This window comes from Procambarus clarkii, chromosome 76 (assembly GCF_040958095.1).
Source record: "Procambarus clarkii isolate CNS0578487 chromosome 76, FALCON_Pclarkii_2.0, whole genome shotgun sequence".
Classification (NCBI taxonomy): domain Eukaryota; kingdom Metazoa; phylum Arthropoda; class Malacostraca; order Decapoda; family Cambaridae; genus Procambarus; species Procambarus clarkii.
In genome coordinates this window covers 19,149,568-19,162,972 of record NC_091225.1, presented here as the reverse complement: position 1 = coordinate 19,162,972, position 13,405 = coordinate 19,149,568, and the positions used below count along the sequence as shown (strand labels likewise).

The 13,405-nt window shown below is 40.6% G+C and overlaps 1 protein-coding gene across 1 annotated transcript in view; it reads right to left on the bottom strand.

The window, feature by feature from the left end:
• Positions 1-6,684, bottom strand: part of hlk (hulk) — a 106,692-nt gene extending 100,008 nt beyond the window's left edge. Inside the window, exon 1 of the mRNA XM_069313701.1 lies at positions 6,326-6,684. Within this exon, the coding sequence (XP_069169802.1) occupies positions 6,326-6,485 (160 nt within the window). The 5' untranslated portion in view covers positions 6,486-6,684. The remainder of the gene's footprint in view (positions 1-6,325) is intronic.
• Between the last annotated feature and the right edge of the window lie 6,721 nt (positions 6,685-13,405).

Genomic DNA, 13,405 nt, shown 5'->3' with positions numbered 1-13,405 from the left:
CTGAATTTCCTGACAGATAAACTTTTTAAAGGAAAGCTGAATACTCTTTTTTTCTACCAATAGACAATTTGTCTTTTTCTCTAGGGGAAATTTGTCTTTTTCTCTAGGGGAATTTGCCTTTCTCTCCAGGGGGAAATTTGCCTTTCTCTCTAGGGGGAAATTTACCTTTCTCTCTAGGGGAAATTTGCCTTTCTCTCCAGGGGAAATTTGCCTTTCTCTCCAGGGGAAATTTGCCTTTCTCTCCAGGGGGAAATTTGCCTTTCTCTCCAGGGGGAAATTTACCTTTCTCTCCAGGGGGAAATTTGCCTTTCTCTCCAGGGGGAAATTTGCCTTTCTCTCTAGGGGGAAATTTACCTTTCTCTCTAGGGGAAATTTGCCTTTCTCTCCAGGGGAAATTTGCCTTTCTCTCCAGGGGGAAATTTGCCTTTCTCTCCAGGGGGAAATTTACCTTTCTCTCCAGGGGGAAATTTGCCTTTCTCTCCAGGGGGAAATTTGCCTTTCTCTCTAGGGGGAAATTTACCTTTCTCTCTAGGGTGAAACTTACCTTTCTCTCTAGGGGAAATTTGCCTTTCTCTCCAGGGGAAAATTTGCCTTTCTTTCTAGGGGAAATTTGCCTTTCTATCCAGGGGAAAATTTGCCTTTCTCTCCAGGGGAAATTTGCCTTTCTATCCAGGGGAAAATTTGCCTTTCTATCCAGGGAAAAATTTGCCTTTCTCTCCAGGGGAAATTTGCCTTTCTTTCTAGGGGGAAATTTGCCTTTCTCTCCAGGGGAAAATTTGCCTTTCTTTCTAGGGAAAATTTGCCTTTCTTTCTAGGGGGAAATTTGCCTTTCTCTCCAGGGAAAAATTTGCCACACCTAAGTGCTAGATTTCCACACAGAAAAAATTAATATAAAGTCAAACGGTCAATAACATTATAGACTCAAAAGGAGACTAGCCTAATAAACGTGATTAAATCATTTATGCAAATTAAGTCAGAAACAAAGATGAAAAATTAAGCAAGGACAAAAAATAACATCGTCAGGACCACAGTGACCAGGTGAGTACTTGCCTGGTTAACACGAGTAATGTTTACATTGTTACAGAGCTATAAATAATGATAGAAAGGGAAAAATGTTTTAACCGTACATGGTACTGTTATAACAGTACCATGTACTGTTTTAACAGTATATAGTACTGTTATAACAGTACCATGTACTGTTTTAACAGTACATGGTACTGTTATAACATTTGCATGATGAATGCATGAATTTGCATGATGAATAGAGCTACGAATACTGGCTTCCCATTGTCAGAGACAGGAAGCTGCTGGCCATGATGCATCTCGCAATAGTTGGTTATCTTGAGATGATTTCGGGGCTTTAGTGTCCCCGCGGCCCGGTCCTCGACCAGGCCTCCACCTCCCAGGAAGCAGCCCGTGACAGTTGACTAACACCCAGGTACCTATTTTACTGCTAGGTAACGGGGGCATAGGGTAAAAGAAAATCTGCCCATTGTTTCTCGCCGGCGCCCGGGATCGAACCCGGGACCACAGGATCACGAGTCCAGTGTGCTGTCCGCTCGGCCGACCGGCTCCCCTTACTATAGCCATATAATAGCGAGTAAAATCTTTTTCCCTCCTCCTCTGCCCGCTCTATGACGTCCCTTCTAGTGTGTGGTCTGGTCAACATACTTCAGCCACGGTATTGTGACTCATCGTCTGTTCCATCTCTCAACTTTCCAAACAACATATTTGTAAAAAAAATCTGGATTTCCCAAGGGGGGCCTCGGATTTAAGGGGGCCTCGTAGCCTGGTGGATAGCGCGCAGGAATCGTAATTCTGTGGCGCGGGTTCGATTCCCGCACGAGGCAGAAACAAATGGGCAAAGTTTCTTTCACCCTGAATGCCCCTGTTACCTAGCAGTAAATAGGTACCTGGGAGTTAGTCAGCTGTCACGGGATGCTTCCTGGGGGTGGAGGTCTGGTCGAGGACCGGGCCGCGGGGACACTAAAAAGCCCCGAAATCATCTCAAGATAACCTCAAGATATTCCCAGCTTAACTCTCGCAAAATCTAAAATAAAATTTCAATTGAATATGGAAGCCGATTTTCGCTGCTTTAGTCAAAACTGCTCCTAGACTCCCATGGTTAGTGGATCACAACCAGTACAAACCATTAATTACTATTAATTCTCATTAATTACTGAGAATTAATCTCATTAAATCACTTTGCAGTTTAGACCTTATTAGTAGTATTTAAAAGCAAGTTATGAGATAACAGATGAAAACTTATATTTCAGTTTTGCTGCAGTTTATGTATCAAATATTTTCTAAAGATGATCGATTACTTAGTTGTTATACATTTAAATCCTAGTACACTGACTTTGAAACTAATACTGGACAACCAGGGATAAAGAGTATAAAATTATTCTATAATTTTCTATTAAATTGTTGTTCATGATAAAATTATTCTATAATTTTCTATTAAATTGTTGTTCATGATAAAATTATTCTATAATTTTCTATTAAATTGTTGTTCATGATAAAATTATTCTATAATTTTCTATTAAATTGTTGTTCATGATAAAATTATTCTATAATTTTCTATTAAATTGTTGTTAATGGTAACATCAACAAATGGGGGCAACTAACCCATTTATTAATGCTATTTACAAATGTACACGAGAGGTCGTTATTCCGCATGTGTTTATGTATCATTACTCAGGTATACATGGGTCATACGAATAATGGCGAAAGGGTACCTGGTTACCTGGTTGATGGAGGGTAGGTGGAGGGGGAAAAGATGGGAAATCCCTGAACTAGACAACCCTGGAAACACAAACCGTAACTGTCTCTATTTTCCGCTTGTTACAACTTGTAATAAAGTTGTTACATCTTGGCTTAACGTGTTTATGACGTATTAGAACGTTGTTACAACTTGCTATATTGGTTGTTATAACTGGTTAGGTGGTGTTAAAACTTGTTCGAACGTTGTACCAACGTCGTAGTTTCGGTGTGTGTTTGGCGGGAAACGCTCGTCTATTATTAATAGTAGAGTAATTTCCCTACGGGGAAAAACAAGATAAACTAGTGGACTTCCGTCTCGACACTTGACAGTCATCAGTGAGACACCCTCACACTCTCTCTAAATAGCTCTATGACGTCCTTAGCTCTATGACGCCATTAGCCGAGGAACAGACATGTACCGACCCGACCAGAAGCCAAGGAACACTTACGTATCCATTTACGATATCTATGTCTATAATCTCGCCCATGGCGACTTACCCTGAATTTACTACAACTTACGAGCTACTGGATCTACGAGTTGATCTCAAGCCAAGGTTAGTTGTGTTACGAACGACCTCGTAACGTCTCGGAGCACGCAAACTGTTTAGTAAATACAGATAAGTTGTAAATAAATAAGTTGACATGATCGAGGTAAGAGAGCTCTTTAGTGGACACGTAAATCATGTGTGATTTCTGACACCAAGAAATCTTAACACCAACGACTTAAGACCCGGTCACCAGTCACCATGCAATTGTTGTCTTAAGATCCACATTTATTTAATTACATTCTTACATCATTTGCAAATAACGTTGGAAGAACATACAATTGTATTACGAAGAACATTGGAAGCATATACAATTATATTTCATTTATTAACTATAATTTCAATTTAATAAACTGCAACGAGGTTATATTTTAAAAAGATGTCTTAAAGCAGAAACAGGGAAACTGTCCAGGCTTGAGAAGCCTAGTGATAGCATCAGATGACTATTCAGGCTTAAAGGCTTGGGGCCAGATTCACGAAGCAGTTACGTAAACACTTACGAACCTGTACATCTTTTGTCAATCTTTGATGGCTTTGTTTACAATTATTAAAGTTAACGAGCTCCGAAGCACCAGGAGGCTGTTTATAACAATAACATCAGTTGATTAGGAAGTTTTCATGCTTGTAAATTGTTTAATAAATGTAACCAAAGCCGTCAAAGATTGAGGAAAGATGTACACGTTTGTAAGTATTCGCGTAACTGCGTCGTGAATCTGGCCCAGATGACCAGTCCAGCTGGAAGCCTAGCGCTTTGTCCGGGTGATCCCTAAGGCATGAAATCTAGGGCCGAGACGGGTGATCAGCTAGCCAGCCCGTTCCCCAAAGGTTTCCCAACGTCAAAAACTGTCGTGCTAAAGTGTCCTTATCCGAACCTAGCAGTGGACCCAAAACAGAAAGCGGGTAAGTATGTCAGTTTCGCGAGCCGCTTTCATTTTCTAATACGACGATTTTTGGCCTTAGGTAGAGTATACGTCAAAATGCGACGTTCTATTAGGACGGGTTGAATCAGCACAAGATATGGATGACCATTTCCTTTAAACAAATCCACAAGGGCCGTGACGAGGATTCGAACCTGCGTCCGGGAGCATCCCAGACACTGCCTTAATCGACTGAGCTACGACAAGGTTAAAAAGAGTTGAAACCGAAGTTCTACTGAACTTACTGGATAAATACTGGATTCCCGGACGCAGGTTCGAGTCCTCATCACGGCCCTTGTGGATTTGTTCATTGGATATATCACGTTAGTGTGATTTCTGTGTGTAATGACCATTTCCTTTACTTGAAGATTATAATTTGAACTAATGATGCCAGATCACAAAGCCAACGTCGAAAACAAATCACACCAATAACAAAATGTTATTTTTGTATTGATGTGATATTCAATAAAAGTCTGAGGGGCTGTCAGGGTCCTTGTGTAACCCCATACACAGGTCAGGAAGTAGCTAAGGACTAACACTCATATCATGTATGAAGCCTTGTATGAAAGGCACTTAATAATATTAATATATTTTGGAAATCCACTGAATGTTCAGCTGTACTCTGAAGAATACTGAACTACAGTCTCGAAAATACTGAATTACAGTCTCGAAAATACTGAACAATAATATAGACAATAATATATAGTACAGTATAGTGCTTAAAAGTCTGGACAATACCGAATATAGTACTATGAAAACTATTATAGAAGAGCCTTTACATTCCAGCACAGCCTACTCACCTGCGCTAGAAAAATTAAGCTGTATAGCAGAATAAAAAAACCTGTCACGCACCTAGTAATTAAAATACCATTTAGTACGACAGTTGAAACAGATTCTCATAACATGCTAGTTCAGTGTACATTTGTAAAATTTTAAATACATATCAAAAATATATTTCTCAAGAGCCAGGGTAAACTGGCGAGTTTACTCACGAGCCAGTAGGTACGTGAGTTTATTTTAGTTTATTGTCTACTACAGATGTGATCATTTATTTATACAATGTTAACCAGCATATAAATATATATTTCCTTTCCTCCATGGAGAGGCTTGTAAATTGGAGTGGGCTCCAGGATGCTGCCAGCAAGCAACTGGGCAACACGTACAGAACCTCGACAAGTATTTAACCTTGAGGACTATGTTGTCTCCTGATCCTGCTGCACCAGCTATAATTGTTCGATTTCACGTCGCTCGCTACCATTCCTGGGTCCGGCTACCCCCACCCCACTATATCTATCTAATTATATATATATATATATATATATATATATATATATGAGAGCATGGTTGAAAAGCTTGAGAAACACGTGAGCCATAGAGATGTTAGTATTTTCTCTTGAATAAAAAATAGGTCGAGTCATTCTATTAGATTACCGACGGCTGGAGAGGCGGGGTCTAAGAGCTTAAGCTCGACCCTGCACGCACACCTAAGGCAATGTGAACGCGTACTAGGCTTGCCTTTCTGAGTATGGATTAACAGAAAGGGAATATCTCAGGTGTTCACACATCAGGTTTCATTTGACCATGCGGAAACTGGACGGATTTGTCAGATTTCTTCCTGGTGAGGAAGCGCGCGAAGAATGCCCACCAGCAAGCCAATCGTGTGCCACGGAAAATAACTTCTGTAGGCAAGTGATATTTAAGTTCTAGATTTGGCCACTGATAATTTGGAAGCGACTTGCAATATTTTATATAAATGGAACGCAAACTACGATAACAATTGTCTAAAAATAGTGTCTCATTTTCTTTCCACGAGGTTAGGCTAGTGACTTGCGATATCCCGAAACGCGCTGAAACATAATCACGTTTATTTTATTTTTACCCAAATAGGTATAAGGAGGACAATTCCTCGCAGAATATATAGTTAAACGATGGTCATATTATTTCTTCAATGCTGGAGGCGTGTACTGAAGGGACAGTGACTCCCACTAAAATGATAGGCTACTTACCCGGGCAGAGGAACCGACACTGTCCCAAAGGATTGCCGATATCAAGAGATCACTTCACACTACACACTCACCACTGCCGCTCGCGGAAACTTACACCAATACACTGCCACATAATCACTCTCGGCTACCAGATTTTCCAGTTGTTTGGCATTTATATCCTCAATAACGTCAGCCTTAGCACTATGGGCACGAGTCTGGCCGGCTAGTAGCACGAGGCCCAGAGCCAGCAGTGTCCCCAATATTAGCCGTATCATCTTGATATGCTATTAGTTTCTTCAGCCCTTCGTCGGCGGACGCTTCGTGACAGTCACGCCGGAAGATGAGGAATCCCTTTGGCTGATATTATGGCGGTGTTCCCGTGAGGGTCGGGGTCACACTGCCGGGGATTGAGAGCCAGGGCCGTCACCAGGGTCGGAGGTGGGGTCCTGCCAGCACCAACCGCCTCTGGGTTCTAAAATAACCCTGGGGTAGGTGCCCGTCAAATGCCCCCAGCGCCTCAACATAGCGCCAAAGTTTCACCTAGTTTCGTCGACATCGGTAATACAGAGATCGATAACCATGAGCTGTGCCAGATGAAGAAAACGATGTTATGTGAAATTTATCATACGGGGCATTAATATCATGAAGTAATTTACAAAAATTTGTCGTATATAAGAGCCAATAACAAGGATCTGGAAGAACGCGCACAGCGCTTTATAAATGGATGGTTAAACTTGTGGTAGGCGGAAGTGCCCCTGCCCCTGGTGATCCAACCCTCAAATAGTCACCCGAAAATACTCGTGAACAGTGCCATAATGTTGTGCCGGTCACCCTTCTCCCTTACAAGTTTATAAGCAACCATGTTCAGATCGCGAGCCTAAACGTAGCAGCTACGAAAATTCCTTCAACATGCCCCGAGCCCCCCCACCAAGATTTGCTTTCGTATATCATTCCACCACAACAATATATTGATTTTCTCATTAATGCATCACGTTAATGTGATTCCTTTGTGTAATATAAAATCGTTACACAAGAAAAAAATCTTATTACATCTCCAGCTAACATGCTCGGTCCCTTTGCATCCGAGAAAAAAAATATGGAGGGAAACGAGCACATTTTAATGTTTTCAAGTATATTGTTTAAATATATCGTCATATTTTTCAGTGTGCACGAGAATAAATAAATAAATCGTCAGTTTCCAGAAATTTATATACAAGTTACACATGGTAAATTATTTTAGATTCGAGATTTTAGGAAACCCATTTTTCTTAACAATATGCAACTACAATACATTAATAAAGTACACACTTGTGTAACGTCATTTTGGAATTATCATTATTAGTGTTTAGATGACATTACTGTTATTATTATTAAACATTTGCAGCTACACTGAGGATATTGGTGAGAGAATATGACTAGGTTGGAGGGGGGGGGGTAGAAATAGCCTATCCTACTCTATCCCTTTGAGATGTATTTTCTTGTCTCAATAAACACACTTGAACTTGAAATGACATATGAAAAATCAGTTGGTACCATCTTGAGGGGTTATCTTGAGATGATTTCGGGGCTTTTAGTGTCCCCGGTCCTCGACCAGGCCTCCACCCCCAAGAAGCAGCCCGTGACAGCTGACTAACACCCAGGTACCTATTTTACTGCTAGGTAACAGGGGCATAGGGTGAAAGAAACTCTGCCCATTGTTTCTCGCCGGCGCCTGGGATCGAACCCAGGACCACAGGATCACAAGTCCAGCGTGCTGTCCGCTCGGCCGACCGGCTCCCTCCCATGAGGAGGATTCGAACCTACACATTGGGTATTTTCAAGCAGACGCCTGAAACCAGGTCACGATATGCAACAAAATGAATGCAACATTATTTACGAAATATTGACATACTGAAGAACGATGAATGATAACGTAACCCCATTCTCTTACTTTGCCACTCCATTCAAAATCAATTATCTTAACCAGAAATATACAAACCCAAAAAATCAACCCAATCTATTGAGCCGATTCGTAAAAAAACGTAGAGATATGTGAGCCTCTACTTGTCATAGTACATTGATTGCTATAACGTTCAAAGTGCTCACCTAATTGTGCTTGCGGGGGTTGAGCTTTGGCTCTTTGGTCCCGCCTCTCAACTGTAGTGCAATCTATTAGTTGAGACGACGGGTTGATCACAGTGAGCAGACGAAGGATGATTCTGTACAAAGGTGATTTGTACTAACGTACTGATGACTCACGTTGAAGTCACGTTGGTTGATAATGACTCAAGTTGAAGTTACGTTGATTAATAATGACTCACGGTGAAGTCACGTTGGTTGATAATAACTCCCGGTGAAGTCACATTGGTTGATAATGACTCACGGTGAAGTCACGTTGGTTGATAATGACTCACGGTGAAGTCACGTTGGTTGATAATGACTCACGGTGAAGTCACGTTGATTAATAATGACTCACGGTGAAGTCACGTTGATTAATAATAACTCACGGTGAAGTCACGTTGATTAATAATGACTCACGGTGAAGTCACGTTGATTAATAATGACTCACGGTGAAGTCACGTTGGTTAATAATGACTCGTATTGTATTGGCTTGTATTGATGTATGATCTCTGAGGCCCCTCCCCCCCCCCACCTCCACCCTTTGTATGGGGACTTTGGCTGTCTCTTGGATTGGGTATGGAATATACTTGTAATAATGGGTTGAATCTATTGTATTTTATAAGGTGTTGTTGCATTAAGATTTTGTCGTTGTCTGTACTGTACGTGAGGATATTTTCCTTGCTTTATTGTATGTACATATTGTATTATTGTTGTAAATAAAAAGAGAAACAAATCTATATTACAAAAATCATTTCGTTATAATTTGTCAAGAACCCCAATGGTTCTTCAAGATCCACAATGGTTCTTCAAGATCCACAATGGTTCTTCAAGATCCACAATGGTTCTTCAAGATCCACAATGGTTCTTCAAGATCCCCAATGGTTCTTCAAGATCCACAATGGTTCTTCAAGATCCACAATGGTTCTTCAAGATCCACAATGGTTCTTCAAGATCCACAATGGTTCTTCAAGATCCACAATGGTTCTTCAAGATCCACAATGGTTCTTCAAGATCCACAATGGTTCTTCAAGATCCCCAATGGTTCTTCAAGATCCACAATGGTTCTTCAAGATCCACAATGGTTCTTCAAGATCCCCAATGGTTCTTCAAGATCCACAATGGTTCTTCAAGATCCACAATGGTTCTTCAAGATCCACAATGGTTCTTCAAGATCCACAATGGTTCTTCAAGATCCACAATGGTTCTTCAAGATCCACAATGGTTCTTCAAGATCCACAATGGTTCTTCAAGATCCACAATGGTTCTTCAAGATCCACAATGGTTCTTCAAGATCCCCAATGGTTCTTCAAGATCCACAATGGTTCTTCAAGATCCACAATGGTTCTTCAAGATCCACAATGGTTCTTCAAGATCCACAATGGTTCTTCAAGATCCACAATGGTTCTTCAAGATCCACAATGGTTCTTCAAGATCCACAATGGTTCTTCAAGATCCACAATGGTTCTTCAAGATCCACAATGGTTCTTCAAGATCCCCAATGGTTCTTCAAGATCCACAATGGTTCTTCAAGATCCACAATGGTTCTTCAAGATCCCCAATGGTTCTTCAAGATCCACAATGGTTCTTCAAGATCCACAATGGTTCTTCAAGATCCACAATGGTTCTTCAAGATCCACAATGGTTCTTCAAGATCCACAATGGTTCTTCAAGATCCACAATGGTTCTTCAAGATCCACAATGGTTCTTCAAGATCCCCAATGGTTCTTCAAGATCCACAATGGTTCTTCAAGATCCACAATGGTTCTTCAAGATCCACAATGGTTCTTCAAGATCCACAATGGTTCTTCAAGATCCACAATGGTTCTTCAAGATCCACAATGGTTCTTCAAGATCCACAATGGTTCTTCAAGATCTACAATGGTTCTTCAAGATCCACAATGGTTCTTCAAGTTTGGTTCAATGGTTCTTCAAGAACCACAATGAAGAACAGAACTGTTCTCGAACAATGCTTTACTCTCTTCCAAATGTTCGAATTTCGTCTTTAAATCCAAATACAAACAAAATTAAAAAACCTAACCTCGGCTTACCTATATATAAATGATTATATATGATATTAATTTATACTGATAAGAGCCACATTTTGAATTCACAATAAATTGATGAAGCTTTTGATGGCCGGCTGACGCTTGAACGAGCCTAGCCTGAGGACAGCTAAGAAATTTGAAGACCATGGACATACCTCAGTAATACCGGCAACGTGAGATACTTAGCGCTTCTCAGCAGCATAACTATCTCTAAAAACGCCTTCCGTAAGACCATGGCAGCCACCGAAGTGTACTTTTTTATCAATATAAAACAGCGAGAGACCCACGCGTCCTCCTCCTCCTGATGCTTGGGACCAACTGCCGTCGCTTGCCTCAAGGATCGCGTTAATACTTACAAAAACAAATCAAAACCCATTATAGTAACTATTTTAATTGCAAAAACATTTTTTATCCTTGAGTTATAATGTCCCGTTAAACACAATATCAGTTGTTACATTGAAATTATACGAATTAATTATTTTTTTTTATAATATTAGAATTTAGTTCGCGGGAATCCGTAATAGGCTATTCGGCGCCAAATATTTTTTCCCCTAAAAAATACATTTCGCCAATTGTTTTATATTCTGATCCCTAATTAGGCCTACTGTTAGAGGGAGACAAATTAACAAATCGCATGTGCTTATATATGTTGTTGTTGTTTTAGATTTAGTTAGAACATAATCTCCATGTAGCACAGGCTATAGTGAACCCGTAATGTGCTTATAATGCAGATACATACTTCTAGGCAATGAACTGTTGGGTGGCGATAAAAATGCTAAATACTACCTCGTATACAATTATGGGGTGATTGTGAGTGATTGTGAATGTCTTAATTGTGGTACCGAGGTTTGTTCTCTGATGCACTCACACAGAATTGGAATTGACCAGTTACGAGTCGGTCTGAATAGAGGGCTGATGAATCACTAATTGATGAACTAACGAATCGTTCTGATTAATGAATGTACGAATCACAAGGTTTACGATTCACTCTGATAGACTCAAGAATAGCATTCCTGAGACCATCAATTAACTCTCTTAACTCAATTCTTAACTCTTTCTTTACTGACTGTCAACCATTGGATTCTTTTGTTTCTTTCTCCTTGGCACGTATTTTGGTATATATTAAGTTTTATCCTTTTTTCTCTAAGTAAAATTATCCCATGATGCTTGAATGTCTTAGGTCTTAGGTCTTGAATGTCTTACTATCAATTCGAGGAGGCATTTTGCAATTCTATTTTCATTCTTCGGTAGTTTTGTATGAAGAAGTCTAAGTCGTCTCTGATAAGGGATTTTGTCCTCAACTATATAATAATTCAACCCCATCCTCCTATTTAAAAAGTACATTTTCTAACTATGTGGCTCACCATACATATATTGACGTAAGGGCCAATGGAAAGTACTATTGCATTTGCTACTATTGAATTTGGATACATCGGAAAAGGATATAGTTTACATATCTATTTTTTTAATATATTATCTAAGCCCAAACGCTAAATTTAGCATAGTCATTGTGTATTTATAATCTCTAAACATTAATATTCCATAATTATTTTTATTCAAGCTGATGAACTGCTCATTCATACTAGGTACTGCTAGTTGAGGGGTACTGCTTCTAATGCGGGCAGATACTGCTAGTGGCAGACAGGTACCATTAGCAGGGGCAGATACTGCTAGTGGCAGACAGGTACCATTAGTAGGGGCAGATACTGCTAGTGCCAGACAGGTACCATTAGCTGGGGCAGGTACTATTAGTAATGGGCAAGTACTACTAGCTGGTGGACAGGTACTATTAGTGTGTGCTGAATCCCAGACACCCTTTACCTGCTACTCTTGTCACCCCAGACACCACTTACCTGCTACTCTTGTCACCCCAGACACCACTTACCTGCTACTCTTGTCACCCCAGACACCACTTACCTGCTACTCTTGTCACCCCAGACACCACTTACCTGCTACTCTTGTCACCCCAGACACCACTTACCTGCTACTCTTGCTACCCCAGACACCACTTACCTGCTACTCTTGTCACCCCAGACACCACTTACCTGCTACTCTTGCTACCCCAGACACCACTTACCTGCTACTCTGGCGATAAGTTGAGAAATCTACCTGGAAAAGATCATGAAGACAAATTTGGGGACCTTCAACAAACCGCCGGCTTCCTGTCCTCATCGAGGCCACTATGGTTAGTGGCCCTCAAGTAAATCAGGTAAAATCAGGTACTCACGCCACCTCTAGCCTGTACTCACCTAATTGTGCTTGCGGGGGTTGAGCTCTGGCTCTTTGGTCCCGCCTCTCATGCAGTGCAGTGTGCTGTGTCCCGCTCCCAACAACCTCATCTCAAGAATTATCTCTAATATACTGTTATTTAGCGTTAACACCCCCACCTTTCAGTAATATATTTGAATATCATATACAGGGTTATTATACACACTACTCTACAAATGTGGATAAAATATAAAGTTAAGATTTAAAATGTTAAAGAAATGCGTGATAATAGAATAAGTACATTGTAAGATTGAAAAGTGTGTATCAAGATGATTTCCCAGTTGGCCTAATATGAACATAAGAACATAAGAATAAAGGCAACTGCAGAAGGCTTATTGGCCCTACGAGGCAGCTCCTATTTATTACCACCCAATCCCTCTCATATACATAATGAGGGGAGAGGGAACTCTAAAGTCTATGAGGGGGAGGGAACTATCAGGAGAAAGTGCCAAGCTATTATGACTATAAAGCACTTGGAACGGGTCGGGATAAGGATTTGGGATGGGACGGGGGAAAGGAATGGTACCCAACCACTTGGACGGTCAGGAATTGAACACCAACCTGCACAAAGTGAGACCATCGCTCTACCACCCAGCCCATGTGGTTGGGCACACAATATCCAAGGGTAACATAAGTTCAGTCAACATTATCAACATTATCTCAATGATGAATCAATATTGATAATGTTGATTCACTGTTGAATTAATGTTACACTTGGATACTGTACCCACAGGTTTTTTTTATGAACAAGTGAATGATGTTGTAAACAAAAAATAACGAGG